This window comes from Dermacentor albipictus, chromosome 5 (genome assembly GCF_038994185.2).
Source record: "Dermacentor albipictus isolate Rhodes 1998 colony chromosome 5, USDA_Dalb.pri_finalv2, whole genome shotgun sequence".
NCBI lineage: Eukaryota > Metazoa > Arthropoda > Arachnida > Ixodida > Ixodidae > Dermacentor > Dermacentor albipictus.
Window position 1 is genome coordinate 3,997,759 of NC_091825.1, and position 13,362 is coordinate 4,011,120.

Here is a 13,362-nt window from a genome sequence, read left to right on the forward strand (position 1 = left end):
GCAGAAGCAGAATTTAGTCACACTACATACCAATAAGGACAGTGTAGGTGTGAGAACGTTGCTGATTACTTTTCCACCTATGACAAAGGAAAAAATATACTCCAGTAATTCAGATGAGAACACAATTCTTGTTACACCAGGTGTGGCGAGCCCGGGAGACAGCAAGAGCTGCAGGAGTCCTGGACTAAGGGCGCCTCCCACACAAGCAGAAATACACCTGCTTTTCCTTTCTTTTCTTTAATACAATAGTTTACCTGACTTGGAGGCAGTTTTATCTCGGGAGCTCCTATCTGAATACATGGGAAAAGAGAAATAGTTTTTCTCTGAAGCCAGCAATGGAATTCGATGAGGTTGGTTACACGTTAAAAGAAACAAAAAAAAAAGCTGAAATGTAGCCACTGTTTTAGGGGGCAATGCTTTGTGGCAGAAAATTTTGAAAATTGTGAAATTAAAAAGACTTTCGTATAAAGTTTACAACTTGATACAAAAGCTATGACATTGTAAACTTCGTGCTTATATTTTTTAAGCTTACTGACTCTCAGCAATTTTTCATAAATATTCAAGGTCCTAAATCAAAATTATGCAGCCTAGAATGACTAAAATTTAACTTTTTCTCTCAAATGCAACAAATTTCATTGAAATTATTCGGGTAGTTGTCTCAAAAGCATTTCTGCATTTTACATGTATTTGAATAAAGAGATTAGAGTTGGCACTGAACTAAAGCACCCTCCTCAAGGTAAGCACGTCAATTCTGGCCGTAAGGCCAGTTATCAGTCGACACTCTACACTATAAAAGAGAATTGCCTTTTTTTACACTTTTCCAGCAATTCCAACTTAGTAGCATGCTTCACTGAACGCAGCTAGGAAGAAGGAAATTTGACAATATTTAGTTTATGTGCAGAATTAATGCATTTGTATGTCACTGAATTTTGGCCTTCATGAGCATTCATATCCTTGAATTTTTTTCAATGTTGAATCTAACATTTGAATCAATTGAATCAAAGCAGCCATCAGGCCACCAAGCAGCGTAAGGGCAAATAAGAACTTCATGTGGAAGCACTTAAAAGGTCTGTTCAATTCACCTGCACAACTGTGAACCAGTTAACGGAGGTTCACAAGAAGTTCAGAAATTGTGCAGCTTGTTTCTGCGGTGCAGGCACAGCGCAACACTCGAAACGAATGGCAAGGTGCAGATGCGGTGCAGGCGTTATGTTATGCCCAATTAATGTGCACAGAGTGCGTACATTTGAAAGATCGTGAACTACAAGTATCAGCTTGTGGGCCTAACTACAAACCACACTTGTAGACACATCAGACGTGCGTAAGCGGGCTTTTAATGGCGCTTGCACCCATGTGCTGGATTTTCTGCTGCACTGCTGCGTCGCACCTGTATGCCTGTACCAAGTCGGCACTGACAGCGGAGTAGGTGCAGCAAAATCATGAACCAGCCCTGCACCTTTTGAAACGAACGGAGTGGTTCAGCGGGCGCCACTGGAACAAATGGCTGGGTGCAACACGTCGTGAACTCGTTGAGGCGAATCGAACGCACCTAAAGTAAAGCACATTCTGGGGCGCTATAACATAAAATGATTTCAAACTGTTTTGATTCCAATCTCCTGACATCAAATTTACGTAACCACCGGTGCAAGCATTGGGCAGTGACCTGCAGCGTGGTCTGAACAACCCAATCAAACACTCTCTTCGTTTATAGGAGGTCACCTTTGTTCACTTTCAAAACCAATAACATTGCCTACAGACAGACAGACAGACAATGAACTTTATTTGATCCTGAGGAGCTTCAGCGGAGGCCCCTATCGGGGACCCGCGGAAGCCGCTGGCCGCGTCCAAGTCGGGGCAGAAACGCCGTGATGTTCCGCCCTTTCTCGGGCCCTCTGGATTGCCTCTAGTTGTGTCTGGAGCGATGGGCTCCGGAGTGCCTCTTCCCAGTCGGCTTCGCTGGAGAGAGGGCCGTTAGGTAACGCGGGGCATTGCCAGAGCATGTGCGCTAAGGAACAATAGATCTCATTACAGTACGGACAGCTCGAATCGACGTCTCTGTAGATACGGCTGAGAAAGCCCAGCGAAGGGAATGAGCCCGTCTGGAGCATTCTAAGTAAAACTGTCTGAGACCTGTCTAACTTCGGGTGAGGAAGAGGATAGGCCCTTCTGCTAAGCCGATAGTGAGATGTTATCTCGTGAAAAGTAAGGAGCGGATCGTTCTGCTGGATTTCATCCTGTCCCCATAAGGCCTCCATGCCGCCGCGGCGTGTTAGATCTCGCGCACGGTCATGGGCAAGCTCGTTGAGGTTAGGTATGTTCTGATGAACGTCCGCACCCATATGGGCGGGAAACCAAGAGATGAAGTGAGTGCCAGGGTTTGTTCTCTTTTCCAGAATGGAGGCAGCCTCGTGGGCTAGGTTACCCAATTCGAAAGCTTTGATGGCCGCTCGTGAGTCGGTGAAAACGTTGGTGCGCGAGGGGTCGGTCATGGCCAGGGCTATGGCGACCTGTTCCGCGACTCCACTTGAAGCAAACCTAACCGACGCCGAGGAGCGTAATTCCCCTTTGCCGTCAATGATTGCCAAAGCGAACGTGCTAGAGTTGCCGTACTGAGCCGCGTCGACAAAGACAGTCGAATCCTGATTCTCACTGGCCTTCTGTAAAATCGCCCGTGCTCGGGCTTTTCGTCTCCCTACATTGTATTGCGGGTGCATATTCCGAGGGAATGGGCTGACCACAAAGGTTGCCCGTGCCTCCCTGGATAAGGTGATTTTCCGTTCATTGAGTATTCTTGGAGCCATGCCGGCCTCGTCTAGGATGCGTCTCCCTGCCCTGGTTGACGAGAGCCTGACTACCTGAGCGGTGACCTGCGCTTCGAGTGCCTACACTCAGCGGTTTTTCTTATCTAATTGGCTGACAAGAGGCGAGGAGTACGGTCTAGTGGAGAGGGTTTGGATGGGGCTGAGCCAGCACAGTAAAAATAGATAACCACATAAAGAGGGTGGTGCTGGCTTCTCCGATTGGTCCGCTTCACCTTACTTGGCTTGCGGTGGCTGGTCGAAAATCGCGGCGGCTTGCAACAGAAGGATAAGAATGCCGCTAAAACGGATCCTCAGCAAAGAAGAGTTGGCAGAGCTGCAGAGTTGGCAGAGCTGTTAGAGATGCTGTATACATGCCGCAAGGGCTCGATAACGTTTTACTGTCATGCAAAAAGGTTTATCATGTGAAAATAAATACATGCTGACCGGCAGGTGCGAGTAGCGAGGGCCTGAGCGATCGGCGGGCAGCCATCTTCTATTCCTTTCAGAACGGGGCAGTCTCTGGCTATTCAGAAAAAGTTTCAGTTTTGTTTGGCATATTAATGCATTTTTTTTCGCGTACACGTCACTTTGATGCAGTGAGTTTTTGCTGTTTTGTGAGGTCGCGTGACAGACAGGCGAGGTGGGTGTCGCCCAAAAACATTAAACCAATAGCAGAGGGCTAATGGTGAAAAGGCGTTGAATCAGGAATAATTATTTTTCTTTTGTGCAGTTTAATCATTCATTATCAGTGTGTACATGTATATCAGGTGGAGAGCCATCACGGTTTTCGTGACGTCGCGTGACAGACGAGTGAAGTTTGGAGTGGCCTGAAAAAGTTTTGACCAATCGTGGTGGGCTGATTGCAGAATTGGAATAGAAAAGTTTGGAATCATTTTATGTTATAGCACCGCAGGATTCTACAGGGGGTCATAGAATTAGACTTCCATGCAGATGGCCAACCTCGCAAGGTTCACACGGCTGACGTAATGAAGTCAACCTAAGCTGATCTCAACCTCCCAAAGTGATGCAACATTGGTTGGCTGTTAAAATTTTTTAGCTATGGCAGTGGCAACCTCATGGACAAATTTAAGGTTGAGTGAGGTCGAATGCTCGGTGAGGTTATATTTCACAGCAGCTGATGTGCACATTTCCACCTCATGAATAAATATGTGGAAAGTTTTATGATTTTACTGATATGAAGGGGTAATTATTTATTACAATAGATCTGGAAGTGGGCTTCACCCCAAGCCACCTGAGGCTTTGTTTTCAATTTGTATAGACAGCTCTCATCACATATGAAGCATAGGTGTACATTTCTTTTGCTGTACTTCAGATGTGTGACACCACCGCAGTTGGATATCTTGCATTGGCCTGTATCCTCTGACCTTACTTTTAAAAGACAGTGAGTCACATGCCAAACTTCTTCCTCGTCGAGTATTCCTGCTCTAAACTAACAAATGACAGTTGCTGCCTCTCATTCAGTGTTGGCCAAAGACACCTAGCCAGAATCTTGGTACTGAATAATGAAACTACGCAAGACAAACATTCTTCTGGTATGTTGCCTGTAGGCAACAACTGTCAATTAAGGGCTAATGAGAAATAAATTAAAAACTGAAATACAGTAGAACCTCGTTGATACGATCTTCACAGGAACTGGAAAATAAAGTGTACCATAGGAAAATCGTATCATCCAACATATTATCCAACCAAATTGGATTTTCGGGAAAAGAAAAACAAAATTTAACATTTCGAAAAATGTATTAAGCAGAATCGTATCGAGGTTCCACTTTATAAAAAGAAACGACACTGAAATTGGCTGTAGAAAAGTTAGTAAATTACTAACTGCGTTCTGAAGCTTGTCGCAATTTTTTCTAGAGTTTAGAAGTCTAGGACCTTGATTTAACGCAAGAAATGAATAGTCAAAAATATTGTTACGGTGAAGGGAAGGAAGAAGTTGGATTAGACTAGACGAAGTCTGGCAGTTGCCTGAATGCCATTAACATCAGTTGTAAATATACATTATTTTACACTTGTGGGCCTGCTTTTTTCCTGCAACATTTCGGTGGAAGTGCTGGGTACAATCACGGAACTTCGCAGCGGACGTCATCTACCTGCCGCCACAATGGCAAATCAACCGGACGATACCGATGCAGACTCGGACATCAGTGTACTATCCCTCTCCGGCTTCCTCCATATTGGCGATGAGCAGCGGAAAGATCCTGTTCTTCGAACACTTATGGAACGCCTAAGCTCGTCGCCCAATGACCCATCCCTCCGGATGTTCACCTTGTGCGATGGAACTTTATACCGTTGCAGCGTTCGTCCAGACGGCCCGGAGCTCCTCCTAGTCGTTCCCAAGCACCTTCGACTCGCCTTGCTCCAGCAAGTTCACGACGCTCCTTCTGGCCCGGCATTTATCGCTCTGTGCGCCGTTATGTCGCTTCTTGCGACCTGTGTCAGCGCCGAAAGACGCCTGCTATGCCTCCTGCTGGTTTGCTGCAACCAATTGATATCCCTAAAGAGCCCTTTTACTGGGTGGGCCTAGACCTCCTTGGCCCCTTTCCAATTTCCATCAAAGGAAACAAATGGATTGCTGTAGCAACGATTATGCCACGAGATATGCCATCGCACAAGCGCTACCAACCTGCTGCGCTACAGATGTCGCCGACTTCTTACTATACGACGTCATCCTGCACCACGGCGCCCCTCACCAGTTGCTGATGAATCGTGGCCGCTACTTTCTATCGAAGGTCTTAAGACCAGAGGAAAGACCAGAGGAAAATTTCTAAAACTACAAGACGGCAACCTGATTTGATAAATCTTATTTTGAATGTTTCCAGTAGAAGCACTTGCACCAACGGAAACTAAGCTGCATTAAAGGTTGGACTTCAGAAAGTGAATCAACACTACACCAACGATAAATGCACTTCCACTACATGGATGACTTGCCTTGTATGAAAACATTCTTTCACCTTTTGCTCTCCTGTTCGCCACGTATGCATCGCGGACTAAGACGAAGTCTCACTGTTTGGTGCAATGCGTTTGTCACTGGCTGACCACAAATTAATCGCTGTCAATGTCGTGTAATAAAATTAAAAAGTTCTCTTCAGCTCCTACTTTGTGACTAATGAGCCGGCTGCGCTTACATAGGTGCGGATCCACCTCCAGAGGGTCACCACTGAATTGCATCTTTCTTTTTTTACAGGAGCGTGGAGGGCTGCATTAATAGTGTTTTCTCACTGACTGCACATATGTTACCAGGCTTTCTATTAATCTTTTAAATCAACCACACAGGCGTACGCTATCCTCTTCATTTAGTAAAGAGGGGTAAACATCGACAAAATGATGCAGCTCAAATAGCTTGAACGTGTATGCGTTTTCTATCCACAGTGATAGACAACATGGCTCGCTCGAGCGTTGCATAATGCCGTTTGCCTAAATCCAGCTTCGCTGCAGGGCCCCAATGTCGCGCAATGTATTGCGGCAAAGTATACCAAGAGTGGAAAGCGGCCAGTCAGAGGATACAGCGTGATGTTACGTGCCCAATTGCCGTCACGTCTCCTGCCGCAGTACAAGCACAGAGACTCCGAACAAGTGTACTGGCAGGCATTCAGAGCTATTTCGCATGCGGTTGTAGCGGTCTGAGCCCTTGTTTCGCCCACATAGAGCGCCCCGTATATGAGCTAGACATCGTAACAGCCGGGATTATTAATTACCCTTGCGCACAAGCACCTCAGAAACGCTACGAATCTGCACCACGTAACCAATATCAGTGTTACTGTACAGCTTTCACAACGGTCTACTATTATGAAATTGCATGACGACCACTTTTCTTTAGCATAAATTTGTTCCGTATTCATCCGCAGGACGTAGTGTTTTGCCAGTGTGGCTGTTCTCACAACGATCTACGGCTCAGATTGCATGGCGACGCAAGTTTTAGTACTTACACATACAGAGTACAAAATTTCCATTCCCGCGAATCTCCAAGTGTGTTGTATGCTCAGTTACATTAAGAACTAATGCATCGGCACGGCAGTTGAATTCGTAAACTGTTTCCGTTCCCGCGATTCCCCTGAAGTGTGTGATATGCTGACCTTGATCAACGACACTAATGAACAATGCATCGGCACGACGTAATACTTTGCCACTAAAGTACTCCGAGAAGGCACCTCACTTCCAAACGTATCCCCTGCGACTATAAAATTTAATATGCTACCGTCGCAACAAAATAGCAACAAACTCACCTCGGACGCGGCTTTGTCTTGCCGCCCACGCATCCTGTCGATTCTGTGCTGCAAGCTCGGCTAGGGACAAACGGAACAAACTGTTTTCTTCCCCGTAGTACCTAGGCGAAGAGAAATTTTGAGCACCAAAAGTCCCCACATTTCTCTCTCGCAACTACTGCTCCTCGCGCGTGCGCAGAAAGAGCGGTGAAATCCATTTTCGATGTGCTCGTCGCGACGGGCCGCACCAAGTGCGTTCCATTGAGCGGCCGTGGCATTGCATTGACCAGGTAGTACACTCTCCATCGCCAGTCTCTTGTAAATGAGATTGACACATGATAACAATAAAAGGTGTATATTGCGCTGAAAAATATAAAATATTTATTAGATATTTTTAAAGCTAATATTTACTGAAGCCTCTTTGTAGCTATGCTCGGAACGTCTGCTCTCGAGGTTAATTATGCGTTTGTGTGACATTTGCTATAATGTCTCGATTCTACTTGTAGTCAGCGCACCGGAGCAAGTGGCTGATTGAGGCGGTCCGTCAGCATTTGTCGACGAGGTAAGCGAGCGACAGTTGTGAAAAAGCACCAAAAGTTGCGTCGAATTGAATAGTGATAGCTCTGCCGGGCGAGCAACGCCTCGAGATGGAACCGCCGTCCGGCGGATCCTTCGAATCTTGCGGTCGGCGCGCGTTCGAAGTCGCCGCTGCATGTTGGCGCGTACTAGTACATTTTACGGCTTGCGTCGTTTCGCTATACGCAGCTGCTCTCTGTCCTCGGAGTGTTGCATGGGCGCCGAGCGGGAGCCCTCCGCCGCGACAAACCTCCTCCCATACACACTGCCGTTTGTTTACGCCTGGCGTCCGTGAAATTGGCCACACATTATATTGCTTCGCCATTTCCCAGCAGCTGCCGTATTACGCTGGCGTCGCCGCGGTCAAGTGCGAAAGCGTGCCCTCGTACCGCCTTCTTCCTTGCCCGGCTCTGGTACGGATCGATGCCGTCAGCTGGTTCGCCCGCCCTGTGCAGGACACCGCGCCCGTCTCCTCTGCAGGCGTTTCATCACGTCGCTGTAGGACGAGGAGGTGGTGACGGTTAAAGAAAAAAACAAGGTTAGTTTCGTTGACATTATGACATGATAGAGCGGCTCTCCTTCGATGCATGCCACTAAAAACAATGTACAGTTAAACTTCCTTGCTGTGGGATTTTTTTATTACAATTGCGAAAGCTTAAAATATTCCTTAAACAAAATAGATAGATGGACAGGAATACGTGAGCGCTGACTCTCGCATAAAACAGTACTCTGCAAAAGATCTCCGTAGCAAGTGCAAAGTGAAACATAATTCATATCCGATGAGTGTGTGTGATAAGTAATTGAATTTGACAATGCAGAAAATGCTTGCCATATGCCTGCTATGTTGTCAGATGACAGTGTTTCTTTTATTATTTATTACCCTCAGCGCCACTTGGCATTTGGAGTGGGTTTTTATACAAAACAATTGAACGAAAAGCAGTCAGTGCAGCTACATCATATAAATAAAGCATTCTGATGGTGCCTTGAAATTAATTTTTCATAAACGTGATGAGATTTTGTACACAAGCAACAAGGGCGACACATGGGTGGGTGCATGTACTAAGGCGCCTTCAGAATTGCTAACACACGCGGAGAAGATCAAGCAGCATAGTCGCACAATAGTTGGGTACAGTGTGCACAACACGACCCACTACTACTTCACATTTCATCAGCTGTGAGTAGCACGAATGACAAACTCAAGTGGCGTTGCTGACTGGGCTCCACGATTGTGAGTGAATGAGGTAGACAACGATAAAAATGGGCATAAACTGAGGTTTGTTAATAGGTGTGAGCAGTATTACTGCTGAAAGTTTTGCCATGTGTGTTGCTTTCATTGGTGTAAGTTTCTTATGCTGGCGCTACATGGCGAATTTTCATGTAGCAGTGTGGACCAGTGAAATTTGTGTCATTGCTGGTCTGGGGTAGAAGCCACCAACACTGGAGACTGCAGTCTTGTGACACGAAGTTAGGTTCCTTGCGAAACCATCACCAGGTGGTGCTCTTGCATCCGGTGACAGTAGGTAGAAACAGTGTAAAAAGTGCAACAATAGAGGCTGACGTCAATAAAATGGCCACTAGGAGGTCCAGGAAGAAAACTACAAATAAATTTAACACCAGGATCAGGTACATAAACATGCAAGGCGGTAGAAAGAGAGCGAGGTGGTTAGAAATAGAACATCAGTTAAAGGACGAAGAAGTAGGTGTATACGCGCTATGCGAAACACACCTCAGGGATCTAGAAGACCCACCGCTTATTGAAGGCTACGTCTGGGAAGGGAGCAATAGAACAACAACGGAGAGGAAGGGAGGAGGAGTAGGTATGCTCATACACCAAGGAACAAATTGGCAAAGAATAAAGTTAACTTGCAAAGAACATGTCTGGGTATCAGGTACAATTGCCGGTAAAAAGGCATGGCTAGGAGTAGTTTATTTAGGGACAGGGGACAAATACAGGCAAGAGAACAAAGATCTAGTGAAGTGTCTCGATGACGATATAAAGCAGTTTGGAGAAGGTGCCGATGTTTGTCTGCTGGGTGACATGAATGGCCACATCGAGGATCTGGATGGATACACAGATTGTAATGGGAAGTTGATGCTAGACTTCTGTGAGCGACACAACCTAGTTATAGTAAATAGAGAAACTAAGTGTGAGGGACAAATCACGTGGGAGTCCCGTAACAGACAAACGACCATTGACTACTGCTTAATGTCGCAGGGATTATATAGCAAGCTAGCAATAATGGAAATAGACGAAGAGGGGAAGTACAGCCTCAGAAGTGATCATAAACGTATTAGTCTACAGTTGGGAGCCCTACTCAAAAGAGAAATACAGGGAAGCCAAAAAGAGTACGCAAAATTAAATGACGCGCAAATAGCGGCTGGCATAGAGGAAGCAATAAAGAAATATCCCATGGAAAGGTGGGATTAGTAATACTTGTTGGGGGGCTAGTTGGTGCATGTTTCCAGAAGAGGGTTATAGCGCCGAAAAAACACAACACACAGCAAGCGAGACGGGACAGGCGCAACTTCCAACTGTTTATTCACCGCGTATGCGAATGAATATAAGGACAAAGATGGCCAGCAAGAACACTCATTAGTACAAAAATAAAAGAGGTAAAAGGAGTAAACCGCTGGAGAGGAAAGGGGAAGCCACGAAGTTGGTGGAATAAGGAAATTAGAGAGGCCATCGAACAACGACGGTGGGCATCTCGGGAACACAGAGAAGCAAAGAGGGCGCAGTTATCTGAAGAGGAAATAGGCCAAAAATAAGAATATTATCGACAAAAGAAACAACAAGTGCAGGTCCTCGTCCAGGCTAAAATAAAGCAGTCCTCTGATTGCTGGCTGGCTGAAGTTCGCGATGCAACTAAAGGGGGGTCAAGAAAATTCTGGAACCATATAAGCTGGCTGGGTAAAGCTAATCACAGAAAAGAGGAACAGGTTCACGATGCCGAAGGAAATTGTTTAGAGGGAGATGACGCTGTGAACTACATTGGTTCAGTTATAGCAGAGTCATTTAGGAAAGACGATAGGGTAATCGCCCCAAGTGAGGGAGCAACACAGAATAGCATAATAGAAAACAGCTTAGAATTGACCAATCTTAACTGGAAGAAGGAGGAAGCAAATGTTCCAAAATGCATGTCCGCGGGGATAGACGAAATTCCAATCAAGCTAATTAATGAACTTGGCCCAAGAAGCAAGGAAACGCTGATAAAAGCATTGGAGGCACTCATAACAAATAAGCGAATTCCGCACAGCTGGAAACAGAGTAAAATGAATTTGATTTATAAAGGGAAAGGTGATACGAAGAACATAAAATCCTTCCGACCAATTACGATAACATCAGTTATATATAGGCTGGCGATGCAGGCGGTCAAATTAAAAATGCAGTCATGGGTAGAAAGTAATAGAATACTCGGAGAACTTCAGAATGGGTTCAGAAGTGGTAGGCGCTTAGATGATAGCCTGTTCGTGCTTACCCAGTGCATAAAAATAGCTAAGGCGGAAGATAGACCTCTGTATTTAGCCTTCCTGGACATAAGTGGTGCATACGACTATGTGAACGGGGAACTCCTGTGGAACATATTAAAAGCTGAAGGTATCGGTAATGAGGTAATTGATTTTCTACAGGAACTATATCGAGAAAATAATGTTGAAATATCATGGGAAGGAATTAAGAGTACGACAACTGTCGAGGTTCACAAAGGTTTAAGGCAAGGTTGTCCTCTATCACCGCTGCTGCTCATGCTTTATATGATAAGCATGGAAAGAAGGTTACAACGAAGCAATCTAGGGTATAATCTGTCGTACAGATTAGGCGAAAAGGTTGTTGAGCAACGACTACCGGGTTTAATGTATGCGGACGATATTGTACTGTTAGCAGATAGCCAGGAAGATTTGCAAACTCTGGTTAATTACTGTGGGGACGAAGGAGACAGTTTAGGTTTCAGTTTTAGTGCAGCTAAGTCCGGTGGGATGTTTTTCAACGATACAACTGATCAGGAGCTTACAATACAAGGCCACGAAATACCCCGAGTGGCCGAATACAAGTATCTCGGGGTATGGATAAACAAAGGGCAGATGTACACGGAAAAGCACGAACAGTCTCTAATAGCAAAAGGGCGAAGAGATGCCGGGATAATGAAACACAAGGCATTGTGGGGTTACAACAGGTATGATGTACTGAGAGGCATTTGGAAGGGAGTAATGGTGCTGGGGCTTACTTTCGGGAATGCGGTCCTGTGTTTAAGGGCAGAGGTTCAGTCGAGACTAGAAGTAAATCAGAGAGCTGTGGGAAGGTTAGCACTAGGTGCCCACGGGAAAAACCACAAACGAAGCAGTACAGGGAGATATGGGCTGGGCATCGTTCGAAGCACGGGAAGCTCAGAGTAAAATCCTATACGAGAAACGTCTGAGGAAATTGGATGATAACAGGTGGGCAGCTAAGGTGTTTAAAAACCTATACAGAAAGAGCGTTGACTCACAATGGCGGAAAAGAACTAGGAAGCTAACCAGTAAGTATGCCAGACACGAGGACGAAAAAGGACAGAGCATTAAACGACAGGTTAAAAATGCGGAAGGTAAAAATTGGATAAATTCAATGGAAAAGAAGCATAGTGTAGAACTATATCGATACTGGAAACAGCAGATCAGGAAGGAAGCGTTGTATGATAACTCAAGAGGCAGTGCCCTACTCTTTGAAGCTAGATCAGGATGTCTTAGAACGCGGAGCTATAAAAAGAAATTTAACGAAGAAGAAGACACATGTACTGTGTGTGGTAAATATGTAGAAACAATGGAACACCTCATACTAAAACGTGATGGTATCAATCCCGATGTCGATGCGGCCACAGTCACCCTTCCTGAGGCCCTAGAGTTCAGAGATAATGATAGTCATGTAAATAAATATGCGGTGGAAATTAGCAAAAGGCGATTGCAGGATTGGTGGCTCAAAAGCAGAGAGGTGACAAGGTTAAAAGGGTTGGAAGACGTATCTAAAGAAAATCGAGAAATTCAATAACACACAACACAGATAAAAATAAAAGGCAAAATAAAAATCTGAGCATGGTGGCAACTGCCATCGCCCCATTTCAAAGGGGACGCTCCTAGCTTCCATCCATCCATCCACACTATAATAACAAGAGCTGGGCGGCCCAAAGGGGACACTCATAACATCCATCCATCCACATGAAAAAAAGACAGAACGAGATGCAAAAGGCACTGGTGCTGACAAATTTCTACTGGAAGAAAGCCGAAGAGAAAAATTCCAAGTACACAGCCACACGGCTAGATGAGGTTCCCGTTAGACTGATTAATGAACTAGGACCAAAATTTAAGGAAGCTCTGTTGAAAACAGTCGAAAAGACTAACATGTAGATGAATACCAGAAAGTTGGCGACAAAGTAGACTGAATTTAATTTATAAAGGTAACGGGGGAGAAATATAGAATTCACTCCTATAGACGGTTGACCAGACCATAGGTTAGCAATATAGGCAATCTGCTGCGACCTGCGACGCAGCAGAGGGTGCTAAGAATCACTGGCTCCGGACAGGCCGCCATTGGAATATGAACCTGGCAACATTTAACGCTAGAACGTTATCTAGTGAGGCGAGTCTAGCAGTGCTATTGGAGGAATTAGAGGGCAGTAAATGGGATATAATAGGACTCAGTGAAGTTAGGAGGCCAACAGAAGCATATACAGTGCTAAAAAGCGGGCACGTCCTGTGCTACCGGGGCTTAGCGGAGAGAAGAGAACTAGGCG

The 13,362-nt window shown here is 45.4% G+C and overlaps 2 protein-coding genes across 25 annotated transcripts in view; both read left to right on the forward strand.

The window, feature by feature from the left end:
• The window catches only part of LOC135897525 (uncharacterized), a 31,606-nt gene extending 24,521 nt beyond the window's left edge, over positions 1-7,085 (forward strand). For 10 of the 11 annotated variants that reach the window (XR_010563065.2, XR_010563066.2, XR_010563070.2 and 7 more), the window contains one exon: positions 141-7,085. Coding sequence is in view for 3 of the 11 variants with exons in the window: in XM_070538237.1 (XP_070394338.1) it covers positions 141-241 (101 nt within the window). In the remaining 8 variants the exon portion in view is untranslated. The remainder of the gene's footprint in view (positions 1-140) is intronic. The other variant, XR_011514365.1, reaches the window with a different exon arrangement.
• A 172-nt stretch (positions 7,086-7,257) lies between these two features.
• Positions 7,258-13,362, forward strand: part of Scm (Polycomb protein Scm) — a 426,899-nt gene continuing 420,794 nt past the window's right edge. For 2 of the 14 annotated variants that reach the window (XM_070538219.1, XM_070538231.1), the window contains exons 1-3: positions 7,258-7,314; positions 7,531-7,586; positions 8,056-8,138. The gene's annotated coding sequence lies outside the window, so the exon portion shown is untranslated. Of the gene's footprint in view, positions 7,315-7,335; positions 7,587-7,932; positions 8,139-13,362 lie in introns of those variants that run through there. The other 12 variants (XM_070538229.1, XM_070538234.1, XM_070538230.1 and 9 more) reach the window with 10 other exon arrangements.